The following is a 23,883-nucleotide window of genomic DNA, read 5'->3' as shown; positions in this document are numbered from 1 at the left end:
CGAAAGTTCGTCACAACTTTTATCTAAATCAATTAATTTGCTCGAAATTTCCGGTAAAAATTACGAAAACCATCGATTAATTGTTACTATCCTTTCCCGTTAAATTGACATAAAATTTCGAAACTAACGGTTTTTACAATAACTACTTTCAAATTTTTTTTAGAAACTCATTCGTTACTAACGTACTTTAAAGAATGTTATACACATACTTAGCACAGTTTCACTTTCATTGAAATTGTCATTAAAATTTTTATAATTATAAACTAAAAAACTACTCTTCATCATCTGTCTCTTCCTCTAAATCCAAGACCTCAGTATTTTCTTTTTCTTCCAAGTCATCAATAGGAACATGAAATATCAAAGGCAAAGGCCTCTGAATGTTCAGTTGAACGAAGGCCAGTCTCTGGGCTGTGTCAGGTTTCAGTTGTTTTTTTTTTGGGTAATTATCATTCCAGTTTGTGAAAAGACTCTCTCTGGGCTTGATGATGTGGGCGGAGTACACAAGAATGCACGTGCCAGACTAGCAAGCAATGGTAGATGCTTCTCATTTGACCTCCACCAGTCCAGAGGGTCAACCTTTAGAAAAATTGTGCACAACTTTAAAAATAAATTTTAAAAACGAGCACAAGCACACTTGTTATCCACAAGTATCCGTCAATAACTAACTTTTATGCTCGAGCGAGTATACTACATCAACGGTTACTGACGAAATGTTATGTACTTCTACTAACAAGCTATCAGTTAAAATCTTTTTTATTTCAAATTAAAACTTACGTCTAGGTCAACTTTTGAGAAGGCAAAGTATCTTTTGAATTCATTTTCCTATGGAGGGTGCTAGTCCTCATTTTCAGGTCCAATTGGGAAAGCCATCTTATCCAAATGCATTCTTAAGATTTCATCAATATCCTTTTCTTGGCTTTGTAGCTCACAATTAACATCGTTATTCTTGCTGTCAAGGCGATCATGGTAAGCTTTTGTTTAAGTGTGCTCTTCAATAATCTTTTTCTCCAGTGAATCCCTTTCATTGCTGATGATCAAGTCCCCGTCCTCATATCGTTTCTGGAATTTCGCCTTTTTTAGAAATGAACCTTTAATCAGGCAGTCAAGCAAGTTTCCCATGGCGTACGCTTCTGTTTTGATGCCTCCCTCAGGGAATCTTTTGTCAAGTTCCTCTTTGAGAGCATTTCACCATTGCACCATCGGACCATCAGGATCCTCACCAATCTTTGCCTGTTCAATCTTTCGCCTAAGGAAGCTGATGTAGAATAGTATTTTGTGAATGCAAACCTTTTTGTCCGTTGAAAGACTCTCTGGCGTCTCCCTGTAACATGACAGAACCATGAGTATTTTTTTCAGAAGATTGAACTCATCAGCAGTTGGCACATTCTCCGGAGTGTTTTGTTTCAACTGCTCCAGTTATTTCCGCAGCTGTGTGAGTCCAGAGATCATCATCTGATGACTGTTCAAACGGGTAGCAACCGGGGTAGGAATAACCATGTATTTGACTTAAAGAGAAGTACTTATTTCAATCAATTTCGTATTGTTATTTTTTTGTTAAAATAATTAAACTATTTCAATTTGTTTCGTAACTACATTAAATCATCTAAGCCTTAATTAACTTACAATGGTTAGCTTTACACTCTGCAAGAAGCTGCAGCTGCGCAAGAGGAGAGTAATGTATCCTGGTTGTCCCGGCATCAATAGCAGACTTCAAGACATCAGTCTTTTTTTCCGTTACACTCGATAAGTTTATCGAGGTATTCTGCTATGTTTTTGCCAGTGTTGTGTATCGAAAAGGGACTGACACCCAGAACCCACCTTCTTAACTTGAACTTATCATTGATGTGGTGCAAGGATATCGCTTGATAGGCATCATTAGAGCGAGAGGCCCAATGATCCAAAGTTAGGGCCACCTACTTGCAGTTGGGCAGTTCTTCATCCAAGATTTCACCAAGGCGAACTTTCATGGCTTGGTACAGCAATAGTAGTTTGTACCTAAAACAGAATAAAAAATCGTTTTGATTGACTTAAAACTAAAAACATTGATCATCAGTGTCAAGAGTGACGAATCTTTTTTCCGTCAGTGATAGAAATTATAATTACTTATTGTCAGTAATTGAGTTAAATAGGTTCAAATCTTATGTCAATGACGATTTTCAACACTACTATTAAACTACTTTAAAGTACTAGGCAAAAGTAGAAGAGTGTTTCACGTTTTACTTCTTGCACATGATGCCCATCATCTTGGAAAAAGCAGGTGTGTTGACAAGGTTAAAGGGCTAGCCAACCATCACTTGCCAACCATTCCATGATTGCCATATCTCTTGTAAGCTGATCATCTGAACGAGGAAGCCATTTGTTTGTAGCTCCAGCATGCTTCCTCTTCTCACCACGGTCAGTATCTTTGACTTCAGCATTGTTGTTGGAATTTTGTAGGAGTTTCTTTGTTTTTTTTGCTCTTTCTTCCATCTGGTATTGCTTCCATTCTTCCGGGTGCTTATGCTGAAAATGATATCTGATGCTTGAAGTGGTGCCCTTTGCCATTCCAATCGTGATTTGCATACCCTCAGAGTCACATGCCTTGCACTTGGCCTTGACCTGATTACTCTCGTTTACCTTACAAAATCATCGCCATATGGGTGATCTTGACATGGTGATTACGAATCGTAAATATCGATTAAAATACAAATTGATCCGAAGGTGATTACGAATAATACCGATTGCGTATTATAAATTATGTTTTGAAGATCAACACCGTTTACATTTGTTACTTTTAAATAAATACGTTACTAATAACGTTTTTGCTCTATTTATACAGTAAACTTAACAATACTAATAAAAATACCAGTAAAAATTAGACTTTAAAAACTCTTTCTTTAAAATGAGAACTGATTTGTTATGTAGAGCATTTTTATGTAAACAAATAAAATTATATAAAAAACACCACTTATAAAAAAACCCATATCGTAATTTACGAACTTTAACGCAAATTATTAACGGAAGTTTCGTAACTGACGCAAAGATACAAATTATTACGATTGAATTTTTAATTAATTCCGTTTGAACGTAAGTTACGAATCAAATAATTACGTTTATCACGAAAATACAACTAATTTAATAGATTTTCGGAAGAGCATTATTTTCCTCGTTCGCGATTAAACTGACGCTACTTCGGTTAGTCCCAATCGTTAGCCTCTTCTCTAAAAAATTCAGTTAGAAGATGATTTAGTAATGTATTTGTAGTTGCGGACAAAAGAATAAAGTTTTCGTAGCAAAGTCAAATATGGACAGTAAATCATATATCAAGGAATGTCTTAAGAAGCGTTTACTGCCTTTCATTAAACAACATAGAGATCCTACTATATTTTGGGCTGATTTAGCTAGTTCACATTACTCTACAACGACAATTGAGTGGTATAATAAAAGTGGCATCGTATTCGTTCCCAAACAAATGAACCACCAAATTGTCAACAATTTCGTTCAAACGAAATACTGGGTCATAATGAAAAAATATTTAAAGAAGGGTAAAATTGTTCATAATAACACAGTGATAATTGGAATAGAGTAAGAAGACAAGTTAAAAAAGAAGTTGGGAAAAATTAATGGCGGACATTAAACGAAAAATTCGAATATTTCTTTGAGGCAAGAATAACTTAAGCTTTAAATGTTTATTTATATCGTGAAATAATGTACTATAATAAAATAATACTGTAAAGTAAAAAAACTTTAGTTTTCATACTTAATTTTGCTGTCAAAAGTGGCCTGATTTTTTTCTGGTCCATGCTTTATTGCCCGTGACTTGCAATCACTTTAAAGCTTTAAAAACAGCGAAAAGAGTTCCTCCGCATTAACAAAAATAAAACTTTTACAAGGGTAAAAGAAATTAGCAAATTAAAAAGAAATTAGCAATTAAATCAGCTTTAACTTGATCAATTAATGATTAAAAAAATCTTTCACTTTTCAGAATTCTTAAGGAATCTTTTAGTCTATTTTAAAAATACGAAAATAATTTCGAAAAATCAAACTATGCTTTTATTATGATTTGTTTAAACTTGAGTGCCAAATTAACTGGCCTGCCTTTTTTAATATTTCTTTTTAAAAGTATTATTTACTACATATTTATCAAGCTGTTTTTTCCGTTAAGTATAATATTTTTAAAAACATTTTAAGTGTTAATTAGCATGCCATTTCACATCAAATCTCAATTAAGCATCATGTCAAAAGCGAGTTAAATCTATGCAACAGCTTTACTATTAGTTATTACCAGTAATAATAGAGAATCAATTTATGAAAAAAAACAAAAACTAAATGTTCTGTGCAGAAAAAAAATCCTAAGCGAAACTGCAACTTTTTTTTTTGATAAACAATTGCAAAATAGAATAACAACAAAATCATTTAGACAAATATCATTTTGTTTTGTTCTTCTTAAAAGATTTTAGGTTATTTTTGGAATATGAGTTTAATAGATTTTGTTTTCTTTTATTATTTTTCTTCTTCTCTCCAAAATTTGCATCATTCAGCCTTATTTCCACTTCTCTCCTTATGATTGATACTGGTTTTAAAAGTTTAATTGCATCTTCTTCATTTGTTTCAAATTCTTTCATTTGAACATGAATAAAACTTTCAATAGCTTTTAATCTATCAATATCAAACTGTGTTAAAAGTGTGAGAGACATACCCCCTCTTCCAGCACGAGCAGTTCGACCTACTCTATGAACATAGTCTTTAGGTGATGCAGGGACATTATAATTTATTACAAGTTGGACAAGTGGAATATCTAACCCACGACTAGCTACATCAGTAGCTACAAGTATTTTAACAAGTCCAGAGCGAAAACGAGCCAAAGATGATAGTCGCTCTTTTTGAGACATAACAGAATGAAGTCCAGCACATTTAAATTCAACTTTTCGCAACATGAAAGATATAACCTGACAACTTCGACACGTTTGAGTAAATATTATTATAGATTTTTCAGGAAAATTTTGCAGTATATGCACTAGATAACAATCTTTTACTTGAGATGGTATCAATAGATATTTTTGATCTAGTTCACTGACAGTAGCATAACTAAAAAAGAATTTTAACTTTTTTTCAATTAAACTATTAAGGTTAACCAAAAGAATATTTCAATTAGAAAAAGACCTTGAATAAAAGACTGCAATAAAATATAAATTAGGACCACCAAAAAATATATATATAATGGAAAGATCACAGGGCTTGAAATCCAATTCAAGAATTTCCAAAGATAAATAAGTGAAATATCTTATTCAAAGTATTAGAAATGAAAACATAACTTAAATGTAAGATGAACCATTTTTTGGGCACTATATCCAAAAAATAGGAAACTATTTTTGTTTAATCAGATTTAGTCCACAAATAAGAGAGAATAAACTCATTTGCCTTATAATTAAAAGTAATATAAATTTAAAAGAATATTTTTAAAAAACACATACTCAGATTTCACTTCGTAGCAGAATGGATTAAGAGCAATCAACTTCAAATGGTTTATAGCATCTGTCATTGTTGCACTGAAAAGCAAAGTCTGTCGCTTATTGGACATGCTGTCAAAAATGACCTAAAAATATTTTCATATCTGATCAAATAATTAAAGTTTAGTTTTTTAATCAGGGTAAAAAAAGTAGGTGTATAGATAGGATAGTCAAAAAAAACACTTGCCTCAAGATCATTTTCAAAACTTTTTTCAAGCAAACGATCAGCTTCATCAAGAACCAAGAACTTAATTTTCTTCAATGAAAACTTTGTTCCACTAGAAATATGTGAGGCTAGTCTTCCTGGAGTTGCAATCACAATGTGTGGTTGGTTACTCAGTTCCATTCCTTGTTTGACCATATCAAGTCCACCGATTATGACTGCATCTTTAAGACCAATAGACTTTCCAAGTGCTTTAAATTGATCAGCAATCTGAATAGCAAGCTCCCTTGTAATTAATTAATAACAAGAATTTATTTTTGAAAAGTAAATATTAATGTGTACATTGAATTTAGACATGCTCTTTTAATGTGCACACCTTTATATATATATGAATGTTTATCCTTTTATTTCATCTTTTCAGTTTCTTTAGGGCTTACGGTGGTTTAATGTACTTTATTTGTAACCTATTATCCATCCAGCTTTGATAAGTAATCTTACTTATTTTGTTACTATAGACTTTTTAGTGAACCACCAATAGTACACTAGAAAATATTATACTAAATGATTATTTAAGTAAATTATTATACTGTAAAGAGAATAATAGCTAAAAAATATATAAAGACTTATAAAAATCATTAACACAATCTTTACCTAGTTGGAGTTAATATGAGAGCAAAAATTCCGTAGGGATCTTCTGACAGTCTTTGAATAATTGGAAGAGCAAACGCTGCAGTCTTGCCACTTCCAGTTTTAGCAGATCCAATACAGTCTCTCCCCGAAAGAATTTCAGGGATGCACTTTTCTTGAATTTCAGTAGGGTAGGACATCCCCATTTCTAGACATTGTTTGCTCAACCATTCGTGAAGACCCAAATCAGTAAATTTGGCGACCATTTTCTACCAGCACGCGAACTTACTGTTTAAGCGTTGGGACAATTAAGAACATCTCAGACGTTTATCCAAAAATCTTCCGATTTAAAAAATTTCGCTAATTGCACCCACTTTAACTTTCTAAAAATGTCATTATGACTCATTATAAAAGTAAGGGAGTACCCAAACTAGCTTTCTAAATTATATCTAAAAATGTTAAAAATATCTTTTTTTATAAATTCGTCTTCGAGTGATTCCAAGCTAGTTGTAAATTGTCTATAAATTTGAACGTACTTGTTTTGTTCACATTTTTCGGCCAACATTTAGAGAAAACAATTTGTTATATATATATATATATATATATATATATATATATATATATATATATATATATATATATATATATATATATATATATATATATATATATATATATATATATATATATATATATATACACACACATGCACACATAGACGCTGGGTCCACGGGGGACGACAGGGGCAGTGGCTACTATCCCCCCCCGGAAATATATGCACAGGGGCGAGAGTATCTATTCGCCCCCGTGATAATCTGTGATAACATACTATTAATTTAGTGCTGTAGCTGGTAGAAGTACCAGCAAGTGTGAATTGTACATTTTGATTACCTTTTCAATTTTCAATGCCAGTTTTAAAAAAATCTGTCATATATGTTTTTGAATTCCTTCAAAGATTTTGCGTCGACGGCTTCTCCTGGTAAAGAAGTTTGTTGTTTATTTTGTTTATTTTTATAAATTTAGCTTTGCGTAATTTATGGACGACCCTAATGGCAAAACCATTGAATGGCAGAAAAAACATATATTATCTTATATTAATATAATACCTTTTAGTGCATTATATTAACATAAGATATGTGTTTTAAAAAACTTTTTTTTTTTGTCTTTTTATAAAATACTACTGGGATATGTCTTTCGATCTGTGTTATATGAATTCCTGACTTCCAGTCATTCATTTTAGTATGCACTGCTTTCAAAACTCTCTTCATTTTGTAGCTCTGTCTCTCTTTTGTGCTCATTCAGGAAGATAGTTGGAAAAAACCTATATTATAATCCTGCAGAACAATCTTTTATAATTAAATCGGTACTATCCCTATTAAATTATTTACAATTTTTTTTTTTTTTTTTTTAGGTTTATCACAAGGTCAAAAACCAGTAATAGAATCATTAGTATGGCTATATCGAAATACTTAACTAGAACAGCAAGATATACAATCAGACTTAACAATAGCTATATTGCAATATATAGTCTCAGTTCAAGATATACAATCAGACTTAACAATAGCTATATTGCAATCTATTGAGCAGCCAGCGTCACCGACGATCTTCGGCTTCCTCCAAACAAGCTTCAGAACGGTTTGATTTAACTGGATATATCTATATGTAAAATTCATTTACATTTTATATATCTATATGTATTATTCATTTACATTCACGTAGTAAACTTTTTCTGAAAATTCTTGTTTGTGTCTTTTTACGATTTTTATCAGTGATGAACTTATTCGCCATATAAAGGGCAATAGACATAGAATTGCGGCTCGCTGTCAGGAGTAAAAATAGATATTCTAATATCAAACATATCTAAAATGATCAGAAGGAATACAAGTTATAGTCAGGTAATAAAGAGACATTTTATGTTTAGAAACGGATTCATGAAGCAACTGAATAAAGCAGATACAATTATTATGTTAAAAATTACTCGTAGCATCTTAAAACATTTGGAAAGAGCTAATACCGTTATCCAGAGTAAGAGTTTACACACAATTTCACTGCAAAAGAACTTTACGATAAAGTCTGCAAAAAATTTATTGATTTTGTTCTATGCAGCCTAGCATCAAGGTTTAGCTCCCAATTGTTGTTATTGAATGCAGAGTCTTTTGTAACTAACTTAAAAATCTCTCCAAAAACAATTTGTGACTTTTATTAAGATGATCTAAATATAGATCGACTTAACTTGCATTGGGACATGCTTTATGACATAATTGAAGCCAAACATTTAAATGTAGCATCTTCATGGACGTTTTTAATGTTTTGAAATGTCATGAAAACAGCAAGATTCATCTAACAGAGCTAAAAAAGTTGTGCACTTAATTATGACAGTTCCAACCAACATGTACTACATATATGTAGTACATGTTGGTTGGAACTGTCATAATTAAGTGCACAACTTTTTTAGCTCTGTTAGATGAATCTTGCTGTTTTCATGACATTTTTTTTATGACAAAACATAAAAAACGATTGCTATAGCAATCGTTTTTTATGCTAAAAAGAATGAAGACATTTAAGAAATACAATGACCTAGAAGAGTTTAAACCACTCGTCCAATATCAATTATCTCAATGAAGAACTAGATATTCTAGATATGGTGAAGATTGGTAATGAATTTGTAAAAAAGACAACCATTCGAAGCAATAAAAATTGTTTGTTCATAAATTAATAAAAAAATCCCATACTTTTAATTATTCATGTAGGAACTTTTTTTTTTTTAAGTTCCTTAAAATCTCAATTTGTCATCGCTTATATTTTTGAATAAATATATGTGTACCTCACCAAGTACCTTTCTTAATTATTTTCAACTTGTATCACAAATAATATCAATTTTCTCTCTTATATTTTGCATTTCAAAAAGATAATAGCCTCTTGTGTTCTTATTGAAGTTAGGGGTCATCCATAAATGATGTCAGTAGATTAAGGAAGGGAGTAGGAGGAAATTTTCGCCATCTAACAAGTTGCCCCCTTGGTCAAAATCAAAAGTCGACGTCTATGTATGTATGAATGTATGTATGTATGCATGTATGTATGTATGTATGTATGTATGTATGTATGTATGTATGTATGTATGTATGTATGTATGTATGTATGTATGTATGTATGTATGTATGTATGTATGTATGTATGTATGTATGTATGTATGTATGTATGTATGTATGTATGTATATATATATATATATATATATATATATATATATATACATTTTTTAACGATTTGCAAACATTTGCATAAATATGCTAAATTTTGAAAATATTATTAAAAAACAGGCTTGATGTATTTTATTTTAAACTAGCATTATTTCTTAGTTATGGACACACACAAAAAAAGAGAGCTTAAAAAAGTTCTTTAAGGTTTTTATTTGTTTTTTTATGTTTTTTCAAAATTGCAAAATGTGGTTGCAAATCCTGGCAAAAACAAAATTTGTGACTTTGCAAGACGTTAATATTTTTTATGCGACTATAAACAGGGCCGCAGTTATCAAATTATCGATAACGACTTTCAGGAAGTTTTAAAGCTAACACCCTCGTCAATGTTTTAAATCTAACACCCTCGGCACACTCCAAAATTCTTCGTAGTAAAAAAAAAAAAAGTTACAAATTCATGATAACACGTACTCTATAAGTCTCTGGTTTATGGGGTGTCTGTAAAAAGAAGGCCTTTTTAAATGATTAAGGCAATGCGCAAAAACCTGATTTGTGATGTGTGTAGTTAAAGCCTACCGCTTACAAATAGATTTGTGCAAAAAACTCTTAAAAATAGGGACTTATTGAGTTTTTTGAAATAAGTAATTCAAAATATGGTTGATGCTGACTCATTTGCTTTGTTTTAATTTCTACTTTCACTTTAAAAACCTCTATGGTTATATACAGATTTTTCATGAACAGCTTTTTAAGCATAATCTAGGGTTGCCTCTTTCAATTTATTTTTTTGTTCTTAAAGTCGGCCTAGGTTGTTTATAAAGCAAATATTGAATAAGTTATTATTACAAACCTAATTAGGAATTTTTGTGAATACCAAATTTCATAAAATTTTACTTACAGTAACTAAGCAAAATTTTTGGAGTAAGATTTTTTGTGAGTTCCCTTGCAGATTTTTTTTAGCTTCAAACAAATACGAACCAAATGAACACATAATTTATCAAACTCACTGTTTCCTATAGGTTAGTATTTTAAAAAAACTCACGCTATCAAGTTTAAATCATGTTGTATTTTCATCATTTTTAAATTGCAAATATCGTCCTTTTTTTCTGTAGCAATTCTTCTGTCGTGAAAATCAATCTGGTTACTCACTTATTATAAGTAAAAAATGTTTCCCTATTGGTTGGATAATTGATTAGTTTTTTTTCACAATTTTAATTTCTTTGTTTTTATTAAAATCTTGAACAGTTAATTTTAAGTGAAAGAGTTAATTTTCAACCAGCATAACATTCTTTACAACTTTTTGATATACTTTTAAAATTGTGAAAGAAATATCAAAATAAAGACAATGCCAATAATACTATTATACAACAAAACATTGTTACAGCTTTTATTTTCTCATTTCTTTCACAATTTCAGAATACATCAAAAGGTTTATATGGAAAACAAAGAACCAAATTCTTATTCTCATCATAGTCTGTCTGGTTTGGAAAGGCTTAAAGCCGAAAAATCATTAGTATGTTTGTTACGTGGTTGTCAAGGATTTAATACAACCGTAGAACTTAGAAATGAAAATACTGTTGTTGGAACCTTACTAAATTGTGATGGTTTTATGAATCTGACGATGTCTAATGTGGTATATAAAAAAATTAATGGTGAATCACAAGTATTCTCAGAGCTGCATATTCTTGGTAAAAATATTCGGTATGTTCATATACCAGATGAATTAGATATAAGAGAAACAATTGAAAGAGAGCTCAGAAAAATAAGGCGATCAAGAGAAACTGGGTCACAATTTGGAAATAGAAGAGGCAGAGGCGGTGGTTTAAGTAGAGTTAGTAATATATAACATGATTGAATTAACTATAAGAAATAATCCAACAGTTTACACAGTGTGTTCTATATTTATAAGTACATATGTATACAATTACTGTTTATATAATTATATAATCAATATTTATGTGTGTGTATATTTTTATTTTATTTTTAAATTTGTTTTTGATAATTTAACTTATCAATGTTTAGGGAAAGATGTAGTTTGCTTTTTCTTGTCTATCAAGTTATTGAATTTTTTACCACAGTTATAATAATAAAATTTTTATGTTGTTGAGAAAATAAATCTTTTCTGTGAAAAAAAGTAATCTCGTAAAAAAATTTTTTTTGGAGTTTAAAATAGTTTTACAAAATTTAACAGTGTTTACCAAAGTGTACTTATATATATATATATATATATATATATATATATATATATATATATATATATATATATATATATATATATATATATATATATATATATATATATATATATATAAAAAGATAAGAAATAAAACTATGATAGCTGTTATAAGAAATTAAACACTGCACCTTGAAACTAATTTTGGTTTTTTTGCTTAGATTTAAAATTTTAGGAAACAGTTTAGTTATGAGTCATCGCTTAAAAAAGAAAGATTCACCTGTCAGTCTTGCTTTTGCGCCAGGCAATATTGAATTTCTGTTGAAAAAATATGAAGGTTAGATAAGTGTTTAAATTTAGAATACTTGTTAAGTGTTTCATTTATTATTCTCTTGATTGATTCAAATGGTTGGTGCATTTTTTATTTAGAGATTTTGTTTTATCTATTTTTTCATTGTGTTTTTTAAGAGCTGAAACTTGATATAAAAGAAATTAGGGATTGCATTAGTTGCATTAAAAATGGAAAAGATCAGCTAGGGCAATTAAAAGAGGTATACATTTATTGCATATAATTTTATGTTTATCTTTTTTTAAAAAATCTTTTAAAAAAACTAAAAGAAGTTATTAAGCGTCTTTATAACCAATATACTACCAAAAAAATTACTTGCATTAGAAGATGTTTCTATAAGTTCATGTTAACATTTTCTTTATGTTATGAGTCTTTTTTTGCTCCTGATTATACAATCATAAAAGCTTTTCTTTTTTCAATCTGTTATGTTTTTTTTTTTTTTTTTTTTTTTTTTTTTTCAGTTTAATATTTCTTTGATCAGAAACATTTCTCATAAAGATAACAACTATTTAATTATGCTCTGTGAAATGTACATTAAATGTGTTACTAAACATCCTCTTCGAAGAAAGTTAGCAAGGTATGTTTAAAAGGATTTTGTTTTTTATTGATTTTCTAATGGTTAGTTTTATACTTTTCCATGTTTTTTAGCAAATAAGAAGCTATGTTCAATTTTTTTTTTTATATCATTTTTGCAGATTGATCCAAACAAGCATTTATTTGTTTTGTTTTTTCAGTGATGTCTCTAAAACCACAATCAAATGATTTTCATGTTTTTAGCTTTTTTCAATTATTGGGTGAGGCACTTACTAATTTTTTTGATGTAATGGCTGCTCTTCTGAGGACTTATCTAAATTTTAAAGAAGTATACTTAATATGCCTTTTTATAGTTGTTTCATTTGTGTTTGTGTGTTTTAATATTATAGAATATTTCTTCCAAAGTTAAGAAAAAATTACTAATTTTTTTTTAGGATGTTGACATCAATTACTTAAGAGATATGGTTGAGTTAGTTGCTGCTCTAATGGAAAACTTTCCTGCTGGTATGTCATTATCAATATCAATATTTAAAAGATAGTTTTTATATTTTAAATACTTTTTGTTATTACTTTTTAAAAATTTAAGTTCTCTTAGTTATGAATTTAATATTTTATGAACTCAATGCTAATCTTTTTTAGCATTGAGTTCAAACACATTCCTATTTTATTAGGTGATGAAGTTGTTCAGAGGAATCATCTTTTAAGTGAGTTCAAAAATTATAACTTGTTGAAGTAAAAAATACTGGTTATTAGGCCAATCCTAGTTAACAAGTATTCATAGCCTTTCTTAAGGTTCACCCCTGCTGGCACATCAACAAAAGTGTAAAACTGTGCATAAGATAATGTATGTTATAGAAAACTTATGCTTTGAAATACAAATGTAGCAGTTTACAAACTGCTGCATTTTTATTTCAAAGCTCTTTTTGATATGGCTTTATTTTGGTGTTTAATAGTTTTGAATCTTTTTGTGTGCGACAGTTGTTGTTAGTGATTGATAAATATCCTTTAACTGTCCTTTTACATCTGTAGCAAGTAGTTTGGGAATAAAAATTGTTTGTAATGCAGTTTTTAGACATTTGAGTTGTTAGGTGTAATTGTAATATCCTTTTTGCTGATAATTTTCTGTAATTATTTAGTTTTTGCTTACTTGAAAGATGTCTTGTTGAAGTTTCAAACTCTTTACAGGTAAATTTTTCAAATATTCCTGTACCAAATTAATAAAAATATTTTGTGAATTCTGTGTTAATCTTGAACAGTTTAATAAAGTCTTCTGTAAAAATGATAACTTCTCTCTTTCTTTTTTTTTTTTTTTTTTTTTTTTTATAAAAGAATTTTTTTTTCTATAAAAAAAAGAAAAAAAAAATCTTTTAACAAGATCACAATTGCAAGGCATAAGTAAATTAGACTACTTTGATTTGTTTTAAAGATAAAATAGGAGCCCAATTTGCAGACATGAATTTAATTTTCATGATTTATCACTAAAATGATTATAGTAATTTACAAGTTTTGTGTCTGTGTGTGTACACATGTGATTTTTAAATTTAAAAATTGTTTAACTTTAAGAACTGTTAGCAGTCCAGTTCATCAAACAGATATATTACATCACATTCATGTGACTTTCAAGACTATACTTTTAGCTTTGAACAAGTGTGGACTTATACAGGAAGAAAATGATGAAAAAGACGGCACTTTTAAAAGTATCTTAAAAATTTCTGTTGATATTGTTATTGATGAAGCTATTGTTCTGGACTGTAGAGCATCAGCAGCAATGGTCATTGCTGCAGTTTTATTAAAAAGAACAGCTCTAATGGATTTTTTACTTGCTGTCAATGCTAATTTTCATCAAATTGAATGGAGTGTATGTTTTTATAGATCAGAGCTAAACTCTTTATTTTTGAGCTTATATAAACCCTCAGTTGAATTAGTTCTCTTGAATGCATTACTCACACAGCTCCCTACAAATGTACTGATAGAAAAGCTAAGTGATTCTGATTCTTCAACATTATTTGAATTATTTATTTATCGCTTAATCAAAATTTCTGTATCTCCTGTGGAAAAATCTGTCTTGGTTTCGTCATTTAAGGCAATAGTTAATTGGATAGAAATAGCAATCAAGTTAATTCAAGCAGTTGTACCAAAAGATTTGTTAATAGAAAATGTTCTACCCCATTTAGTTGCATATGTTGATCATCATATTGATACAGTTAGACATTGCATCAATGAAGGTATAAAAAAGTCTTTTCAGCTGCTTGTTAACAGCAATAATGAAAATTTCATTTTTAAGTTCATGACTAACATTTTACTTGGAGATTTAAAATCTCGTGGAAAAATCTGCATTATGATTATACTAGTGGATTTTGTACAAGTTGAAGAAATGTTAAAGCTTGAAAAGAATTTGCCAGTAAAAGTTTTGAATTTGCTAGCTGATGTTGATTTATCGTCACACGCTTGTAACCTCTATAAAGTTTTGTCAGAAAAACACTTAACAGAATGTATTGAAAAGAGTCAATGGATTCATCTATGGACAGAAAATGTTTATGAATACATGATTGGTGAAAATAAAGAGATCAAGGGAAGCATTGTTGAATATATAATTCCCAATTTACTAATTACATATCCTAGATTGCTGAAAGAATTTATAGATAGTATGAATAACAAAATGACCTGGCCTTATGTGAGAATATCTCTAGTTCTTATTAAATCTGCTCGTGCAATGAAGAATGTGACAAAAGATTTTTTTGATGTTTTTTCTGGTGTTAATGAAGAAGGAAAATGGAAGAATTTGCTGCAAATTAATGATATGAAGATGTGCCTAACTCATCTTGATCAGCAGGTATTTTTGTGTGTTTATTTTGGAGTATTTTTTAGTTATTGCATTGTTCTGAGTTTCATGATTTCTTGGTTACAAAATTTGATTGATAATTTAGTCCCAATTACAAATAAGCCAAAAACATCTAAATTAAAAAAAAAAAATTTGTTTGAAAACTGACTCTTTTCGCTTTATTTTTAATTGTTAGATGTTAGTTATGAAAAATTTTGTAAGAGTTGTTTTATGAAATTGGTCCTGATAGCCCTGTGCTGGAATAGCTTGTGAAGAAATTGCTCAGTTTTAAAAAATCATTCAAATCTTGTTGACTCTCAGCATCTTGTTGTTTAAACTTTAGCAGATTCATATATTTTATTCATATATTACATAATTCTTTTAATGACTCAATGTAATTTGCAAATTATATCATCCTGTCTATATCCAATAATGTATCTTGAAGAACGTTTAAGATTTTGCTTACAAATATTGAAACATGTTAGCTTGCATTTATGGAAACTCACATATACATCCCAATATACTTTCCAATATACTATTAAACCGCTAAACCTTTTTTTCATTCATCTTGTCTTTGCAAGTACATTTATTTCACATCCTCTTGTAATTCAATTAGCTTATCTAGGAAAGAAAATTTAACTGACTAGTAAAAACTTTGGTTTTCAAGCCAAGGGTCATCTCCCACTTGGGATCATCTCCCACTTGGGATCATCTAGTGCCTCCTAATTAGACTAATTATACTGTTTTAAACTACCATTAAAACATCCTCTGTTATTAAGTGTATTTTTTCATGTTCTGTGTAAAAAATTAAAAGAATGTAGAATATATCTATGTTAAGAATCAAACTTGGCATCCTTTTTTAAAAAATCTTCTCATTTTTGTCCACAAAATCAGTTAAAAAACCCAGTACATCCCATTTTTGAAGTTTATAGGAATTTTAAGCCAATTTGTGAAAATTTCAATGAAATATTTTTTTTTGTGACTGACCTTTTTGGCTGATTTATAATTTTAACAAATTTGATTGGCTTATTCAGATTAATGGTGCTCCTTTAACAATATTTGTTTATTATTGTTTGTTTAGTTTATTTAACTGTGAGCTCTTCTTTATCAAATTATTTTATTTTATCAAAAGATTAGATTGGATACTCTGTCCTTGATTTGCAGTTCTTCTAAAACAACAGATCCTGTGACAAGCCAGGAAGTTGCGCTGTTGCAACATTTCCTTCATTTTAATATGGCAGTTGAAGATGCTTCATTTCGACATCAAATGATTACTGAGTTTAAAAAATTATTTTTACGAATGTTTGGTCATGCATATAAAATAGAAAAAAATAGTCAACTCAGTCAAATTTTTATGATAATATATTCAGACTTTCTCTATTGGTTTTTTAAATATATTGTTCATAAACTTTATACCTCAGCCCCTTATTGTCAGATTTCATTATCTTTACAACTTTTATCTCTGTTAACAAATATTTTTGATGAAAATAGAACTTCATATCTCTTAAGTCAGTTAAAAATCACTGAAAAAGAAAGAAGAGATTTTACAAACATTCTTTTAAAATGTTTTGAAGATACTTACGACCCTAACAGGTTGCTGGCATTCGATATAATATTAAAGAAGCCTATTTTTACACGCACACCTTCCACCTTACAAGTAATTGAAATATTTAAAGATGGGTTAAAGAAGCTATACAGTCCACAGCCTGATATAGCTTCAATAGCTGCATACTATTTGACATTTATTGCTCTGGATCCTGATCTGAGTGCTGTAGCATCTGCCTTGCAAACTGTATCCATAGAAGAATACTTAACAGACTTCTTTAATACAGAACAAGTTTTAAATGACATATTTTCATCTACACCACTTTTGTTTGCACATTTACTGTTATTTGAACTCAAGAAACAAATGTGTGTAATGAAATCCAGTCTGATAAGAGGATCTCAAAATGCCCCTCTTTATGGTACACTTTACAGTTTACGTTTATTGTTTCAGTTCAGTAAATGGAACTCCAATCACAAAGTTATTTTAGAAGGAGCAAACGTTTTTTCTAGGTTTTTAGAAGATTTAATTGATGTTTGTTTAGAAATTATTACAATTGTTTCGCCATATGTAACAAGTCAGGCGCCAGAAGGATACTTATGTGATGTAAGCCTTGTTGAAGTGTTTCAAAAGATGAACATAGGAGATGTTCCTAGTATTGAACTTCAATCACAAGTTGCAAGAATGATACTTGTTTGCTGCTGGAGATCAATGAAAGAAGTTTCTCTTTTAATTGGAGTTATTGTTTCTAGCTTCTCTTCTGAAAAATGCTTGCTAACAACTGAGGTTCTCTTTCTTAGTAAAAATACAGTGAATAAAATTTGGGACATGTTCTGCAATATTCTCTTGCGCTCTAAACATGCTGGGGCCTATGAGCTTGCTAGTTTAGGTTTTATGGAACTTTGCTCTGTTCTATGGATGCATAAAGATCCAGATTTAGAGTGCATTCCCAGAAATGCCCTAATGTCACTTATCACTGACTTGGTATCACAATCCCTTAATAATAAAACTTTACAGGTAACAAGACGCAGTGCAGGAATACCATTCTTTTTACAAGCAATATGTAACACTGAACCAGTTATTAAAGCCAAATTTACATTAAAATATCTAATGTCTTCACTTACTGAGTTCTGCTTGCATAAGGTATGTTTAGATATCAACAATTTTGTGGTTGCAGTTAATATTTTAAGATCTTTTTACAAAGATACTAAATTAGCTGAGGATATATATCCATACATTGCGAATGGTGTAGTTATTGCAATCCAAGGTTTCTCATCAGCCTGTTGGGCTGTTTGTAATTCTTGTACGCTACTATTTAGCTCCTTGATGCAGAGAATTTTTGGTGTTAAGAAATCTAAAATGACTGGTCGTGAATTTTTTTCAAGGTTTCCTACACTCTATCCATTTTTACTGGAAAAAGCAAAATTAACTTGCAGAAACACAATGTGCAAGCCCTCTACCCCAAATGCGAGCATGTTTCCACTGCTATTGTTGATGTCTCATCTCTATCCATCAGAATTAGAAGGTTCAGAAGCGATCATGAAACTTACTGTATTTATTCCTTATGTCATGAGGTTATTTATTTATTTTTATCTTTTTCATGCTCTACTCTTTTGATGTAAAGCCTAAAATTTTGCAAAATTTCTTTCTTTTTTTTCAATTTTAGTTGTGGCAGTAGTCCAGTGTATAAAACCCGTATACTAGCTGCTAATGCCCTAATTCCCTTGGTGCCTCTGGAGCAAGCAGAAGAGATTACTAGAAGAATTATTTTAGAATTGAAGAAGCAGAAGAGTTGCCAAAAGGTTGATCAAAATTTTATTCATGGTTCTCTACTACAAATTCAAGGTCTAATTAATAGAATCATTGATCCTCAGAAAGTAGTTGAAGAACTCTTTAAGCTTTTATGGATTTTGGAAGGAAATTATTCTCTTGTTTGCAAAATATCTTATATTGAAATTATGAAGAAAACTTTTTATATCTTAAAAAAAGGTAACATTAATGAATAAAGTATTGATTTCAAACTGTCCTTACTTCAAAACAGTAGTTTTTCCATATTTTAAGGTAGAAGTTCCAAATCTTTTTGGAGGATACATTGTTGAATCATGAAGTATCTTTTATGATTTTTAAAAATATGTAGGTGATGAACTCTCTGGTCTTGTTTTGAGCATTCAAAATACTCTTTGCTCTTCAATCTCAACACATTTAACAGAGCAACCTGGACTTACCCTGTATTTGTTCAACATTTTTTCATTTCTCATAAAAGTTCAAGAAAACGAATCCGCTCAAGTTTGGAGACTACTACCAGAGTTGTTTGCTTTAAACAACCATGATCTACAAATGCTTGTAATTGAAGAGTTAATGTCCAAAGATGTTCCAAAAGAAATTTTATGTCTATTAATGAATCTTGATGGGAGAGTAAGGATGATGCCTGAAGTAAGTAAATAATCAACATTTAATGCTGTAGTGAAATGATAGTTTATTATTTGTTTTTTTTTTAGATTATTTTTCAGTCTTTCTTTAAACTGTTTAGTTTAACATTTTAACCAAGAATAACTTTTTATTGACAAACATTTTTTTTTGTTTGTTTTTATTATTAAACATTAATTCTTCAGATATTATCATTGCTCATGGAAAACCAAGACCAGTTTACATTAGAAGAGTTAATTAAAGTGAGTTTTCTAAATGACTTCTTTTACAGTAAAGCAAAAAGTTAATGCACAGAAAAGATTCTATCAGATCTTTTATAAAGGCTCATCATAGAGTACTCTATAAAAGCATTTCATAGTTTCATAAGATTCTACAAAAGCCTATCATATAGTAGTCTGTAAAAGCATTTCATAAACATCAAAGGTTGTTTAAAGAGCTATGGCCTATGATTGGTAGGATGATGCAGTACAATATTCTTCAGGACATTTTTAATTGAAAGTTTTACAACAGTTTATTTTGTTTTACAACAGTTCTTATTTTTAATTATATTTTTATAACTGATAAAGCTTTGCTAGAATATTGTACAATTTATTTTTAGCTTTGGGATAAATTCCATATAAAGGCAACTTTTGTTAGGTATTTTATTTCTCTCTATTTTTTGGTATTTTATCCTTTTTTAAATCTAAAAATAAATATCTAGGCTGATAAAAATTGGCCTAATCAAAATAATTTAACTTTATCACTCAATCTTGTGCTTAAAAATTGATGCAAAATGTTTGTAATGTGCTCAATTAGCATTTTTTGTGTGAAACATAAGATTTTGTTTTGCATTTTTTAATTCTCCCAAATGCTTTAGTTCTGTACCTTGAGTGGTTTTTATAAAATCACTGAAAGTGCAACTATGTTAAATATCTTCAATTTTCAATTTTCTAAAATTATGTTCTTCATTTAATTTCATTTGTATCTTAAAAGGGAGCTTAAATATCTTCAAAGATATAATTTGTAATTTTTTTCTTATAGGGAGAACATGCGTTCTTCATTGCTAAAACTTACTGGTGCAATATTGAGAAAACTGGATCAGGTAATTTAAAACATTTTTGAAAATATTATTTAGCATAAGTCATTATTGTTATTATTATTATTTTTTTTTTTCAAAAGTTGTGAAAATGCAGAAGTAACAAGATTTTAAAATAAAAATAGCTCAATAGAAATGATGAAAGTCTGCTCATACTTTGGAAATATATAAATTTTAGCCTGCTAGACAGCCTCAAGTAAAAAAAATTTATGGGTTTGAATGGTGTTTAAATTAGTTTTCTGATATTCTCTATTCTTAGAAGTTAAATTTTAATTAATGGTCAGGGAAAATTGGAGCTATTTGTCACATGGATAAGTTGACACAAGTCTTGGAAGTCAATTAATCCTATAATACTACTAATAAAAATTTTCTGTAATGCCTTAACAAAACAACTAAAATGGTATATTACTTCATTTTAATTTAAAAGATATAAAAAGTAAATATAAGGCTGATCTTTTGTATTTATGAAGCGGCAAAGAGTATTTCAGAATTTTGTTAAAAAATCTTTTCTAATAACTATATAGTTATTTTTTTTTTGTTTTAACATTTAGTTTTTTAAATGTTAAAACAAATAAACAAAGAAACTACATAGTTGTTACAATAAATGTTTGACAATTTGCACTGCTAACTGTGATGACATGCCCCAGGTAAAAAGTCACGTTTTCAAATGCATATATTTTGCTTTAATTACCAGTTTTCCTAGTAAAACAGTTACTCTGCAGCATATAATAAAGAAGTAAAGCAAAATGCAGTCAATAATGAAAAAGATATAACTAGCACTGATCTCATTTACTAAACTTATATAAGGAACAATTTGATGAACAACCTGATAAAGTGTAACAATATTTAATTCAAGCTATAAACAATTGGAGATGCTACACTCAAAATATTGTTTGCCTTCAACGTCATCTAACAAACCAGAGTATGTAATACATCTAACAACGTCATCTAACAAACCAGAGTATGTAATACATCTAACAACGTCATCTAACAAACCAGAGTATGTAATACATTTTTAGACAAAAAGTCAAAAACTGTAAGAATACTCCTCTTAAAAAATGGAAATTTTTTTCTTTAGATTTCTTTTTTATCAAAGGACTAAAGTTAAAGATTCTAATAAGAGTTTCTATTTTTTGATTTTGCAAAAAAAAAAAAAAAAAAGTAACAGACAGGATATAAAATGGACTCAAAAACAGTTAATTGTTTTGGATAGAAATTTACTGTTTTAGTAAAAACTGCATTGAAATAAAGAGATCATGTGAAAGTTGTACAGTTTGAATACATTAGATGTCCATTTAAAAATCAAAATATTGTGGAGAACTACATACGCTTAAGTTTTTTAAATTGAATATTGAGAAAAACATAAAAAAAAGTTAGCAATCTTGTTTATGACAAGCTTTTAGAATATGATCTCTGGGATAAAAAAACTTAACAAAAGAAAAAAAAAAGATTTTTATAAGATAGTAGAAGAACTTAAGGCAATTTATTGTTAAAGATTGTACCAAACCAAATTTTAAAAAAACTAAAAAAAAAAAAAAAACAATGTAAAATTTTTTTTGTTATAAATATTTCTTTTAATAATAAATGTATTAAAAGCAATTTAAGCATCTATATTTTTAAGATCTTATAGTTAGACATTATCAAAAATAAATATGAAATTTTCACTAAAAAAAAACATGCTATACTTCTAGGGAGATGAAAAAAAAAAACATTGTTTGAGCCAAAAAATGTTTCCTTTTTCCCCTGCAAGTCACATAACATAATCCCGAAACAATTTTTCGTTCGTAACAATGTTTTGTGATAGTTCGATTTGTGATTCGTAGATTTTATGTTTCATTATGTGTGTTGTTTGTATCATCATCTTCTTAAAGATAATTGAAAATTAATCGACTATTTTTTCGTCATTTTATTGCTTCGTCTATTTTTTCTCAGTTTAATTCTTCTCGAGATTCGTTTTTCTTAACGAAATGATTTGTATTGATTCTCTAGAAAACGTTTTTTGAAAGGTAATATATTTTTTAGATTCGCACCTTCCACAATGATTTATCTAAAAAATAGTTTAAAATATGTCAAAATTGGCTAACTTTATTTTTAGAACTGTGATAAAAAAATTTTCAAAGAGCTATGGGAGTTTGCTTTTGAAAGTTCTTGCGTTAATCAGTGTGAAACCTCGCGCAAAGGTGTTGCAGAAATTCTCAGCTATCAGATGTTCAATTCTTCTTTTTATGATTTGGATAAATGTAAGTTCTGTAGATTTCGTTTACTGTAAATTTGTTATTTTTTCTAGATTTAATTGTATTGTGATAATTTAGCATGCTTTTACCGTTTTCTGGGTTGCTGCATCAACTTGTTGCGTGATAGTGATGCTGGTGTTCGGCAAATAGCTGCGATGAGGTTGTTCGATCACACAAAAGGTTTGTTTTTGTTTCGTAAATCAGTTCAATGTTAAATCTTGTTGATGATTTACTGTTTGTTGATGTTTTATCTTTTCTAACAATTGATGATAAATGATTGATATTTTAATCAGAAAAGAACTACATTCCTCAAGCTCAAGTGGTTATGGAAGATGTCGAGATGCATATTTTCAGGCAGTTGGAATATGACATAATCGGTTGCTTTGAATTCATAATTTCAACGGTTTTCCAGAGTGATCATGCAAAAAGAAGAATCGGTGAAACGACTCACACATCTGATGTCTTAAAAGATTTTGTTGTTTTTGAGGAAGGAAAGTTGAATCCGTACTTCGACGACTGTAACCTAACAGAACGTTTGGTTACACTTCTTTTGCGTTATCTTACAGAAACTGACACAGCTAAGAATAGAGAAGAGTTGCTGCACGTTTTACTAATTCATAAGCCAGCTGATTATTCTTCGATATATATTTATTACGAGCAATTGTACCAATTCGTTCAATGTAAAATTTAAAAATAATCCTTTCATAAGGTAAGCTGGGGGTTAACTGTCATTTTTAAAAAAGGTATCGTGTAAAAAAAAAGAAAATGTTAGAAATTAAAATACTATGTTGGTTTTTTTTCTATGATCCAATCTTCGGATTGCATTTACATACCGTTTCAAGATAAATTGTTTAAAGCGATAATTAACCTCACTACACAGTTTTTTAAATCTTAATGCTTGAATTTTTCTCCAGGCATGGGGGGAAAATGGTCATCAAATTTTGTGTAGTTGTTTTTATGGAAGAGATCATACAAAGTAGCTATGATTTACTAATGCAAACAACTTATTTTTTCTGGTATCACATTAGATACCAGAAAAAATAAGTTGTTTGCATGATAGCAAAATATGCAGCATTATAACAAAAAAAGAAAAAAGCATTTTATGAACACACAATAATAAGCTAAAACGTCAAAAGAAACTTAAATTTATTAAGCGTTTTTTCTGGCACAGTTCAATTATTTTCACAGGTAATTGTATGTGGGAATAATTGAGAACAAATAAAACATAATCAACTTGTTATCACAAGACTTAGCGA

General features: G+C 29.4%; 3 protein-coding genes and 1 long non-coding RNA gene across 10 annotated transcripts; 2 read left to right on the top strand and 2 right to left on the bottom strand.

Moving 5' to 3' along the window:
- Nucleotides 1-74: 74 nt before the first annotated feature.
- On the bottom strand, nucleotides 75-2,973 carry LOC145188710 (uncharacterized). Its single transcript, XR_016452265.1, has 4 exons — nucleotides 2,221-2,973; nucleotides 1,624-1,995; nucleotides 775-1,505; nucleotides 75-576 (listed from the first exon to the last, which is right to left on the bottom strand). It is a non-coding gene; the product is annotated as an uncharacterized LOC145188710 (long non-coding RNA).
- Nucleotides 2,974-4,338: 1,365 nt separating this feature from the next.
- On the bottom strand, nucleotides 4,339-10,483 carry LOC149889953 (putative ATP-dependent RNA helicase DDX49). Of its 2 annotated transcripts, XM_090085659.1 has the most exons (5): nucleotides 10,370-10,483; nucleotides 6,304-6,662; nucleotides 5,677-5,938; nucleotides 5,454-5,575; nucleotides 4,339-5,067 (listed from the first exon to the last, which is right to left on the bottom strand). In XM_090085659.1, the coding sequence occupies exons 2-5, from the start codon at nucleotides 6,543-6,545 to the stop codon at nucleotides 4,407-4,409; spliced, it is 1,287 nt and encodes a 428-aa protein (XP_089941785.1). In that variant the 5' UTR covers nucleotides 6,546-6,662; nucleotides 10,370-10,483; the 3' UTR covers nucleotides 4,339-4,406. The 2 variants fall into 2 exon arrangements, with proteins under 2 accessions (XP_089941785.1, XP_089941786.1); XM_090085660.1 differs by lacking the exon at nucleotides 10,370-10,483 and having other exon boundaries at nucleotides 5,677-5,922; nucleotides 6,304-6,442.
- On the top strand, nucleotides 10,343-11,356 carry LOC149889952 (U7 snRNA-associated Sm-like protein LSm10). Of its 2 annotated transcripts, none has more exons than XM_090085661.1 (2): nucleotides 10,343-10,490; nucleotides 10,888-11,356. In XM_090085661.1, the coding sequence occupies exon 2, from the start codon at nucleotides 10,907-10,909 to the stop codon at nucleotides 11,315-11,317; it is 411 nt and encodes a 136-aa protein (XP_089941787.1). In that variant the 5' UTR covers nucleotides 10,343-10,490; nucleotides 10,888-10,906; the 3' UTR covers nucleotides 11,318-11,356. The 2 variants fall into 2 exon arrangements, with proteins under 2 accessions (XP_089941787.1, XP_089941788.1); XM_090085662.1 differs by lacking the exon at nucleotides 10,343-10,490 and adding an exon at nucleotides 10,605-10,629.
- Nucleotides 11,357-11,803: 447 nt separating this feature from the next.
- LOC145182655 (tRNA (32-2'-O)-methyltransferase regulator THADA-like) lies at nucleotides 11,804-23,408 on the top strand. Of its 5 annotated transcripts, XR_016451704.1 has the most exons (18): nucleotides 11,804-11,981; nucleotides 12,113-12,195; nucleotides 12,455-12,570; nucleotides 12,771-12,855; nucleotides 12,962-13,031; nucleotides 13,199-13,231; nucleotides 13,664-13,712; nucleotides 14,091-15,360; nucleotides 16,481-18,465; nucleotides 18,558-18,880; nucleotides 19,029-19,324; nucleotides 19,504-19,560; nucleotides 19,917-19,954; nucleotides 20,339-20,399; nucleotides 22,326-22,399; nucleotides 22,489-22,633; nucleotides 22,706-22,807; nucleotides 22,921-23,408. XR_016451704.1 is itself a non-coding variant. In XM_090084797.1 (17 exons), exons 1-17 carry the CDS (start codon nucleotides 11,894-11,896, stop codon nucleotides 23,316-23,318), a joined length of 5,199 nt encoding a protein of 1,732 aa, XP_089940923.1. In that variant the 5' UTR covers nucleotides 11,804-11,893; the 3' UTR covers nucleotides 23,319-23,408. The 5 variants fall into 5 exon arrangements, 4 of the variants coding, with proteins under 4 accessions (XP_089940923.1, XP_089940924.1, XP_089940925.1 ...); XM_090084797.1 differs by lacking the exon at nucleotides 22,326-22,399; XM_090084798.1 differs by lacking the exons at nucleotides 11,804-11,981; nucleotides 22,326-22,399 and having other exon boundaries at nucleotides 12,170-12,195; nucleotides 12,475-12,570.
- Nucleotides 23,409-23,883: the final 475 nt, after the last annotated feature.

The sequence above is a fragment of the Hydra viridissima genome, unplaced genomic scaffold (assembly GCF_058129835.1).
Source record: "Hydra viridissima isolate aposymbiotic clone 2 unplaced genomic scaffold, HvirCarnegie_v1 scaffold_4, whole genome shotgun sequence".
Lineage (NCBI taxonomy): Eukaryota > Metazoa > Cnidaria > Hydrozoa > Anthoathecata > Hydridae > Hydra > Hydra viridissima.
This window is presented reverse-complemented; position numbering and strand designations above follow the sequence as displayed.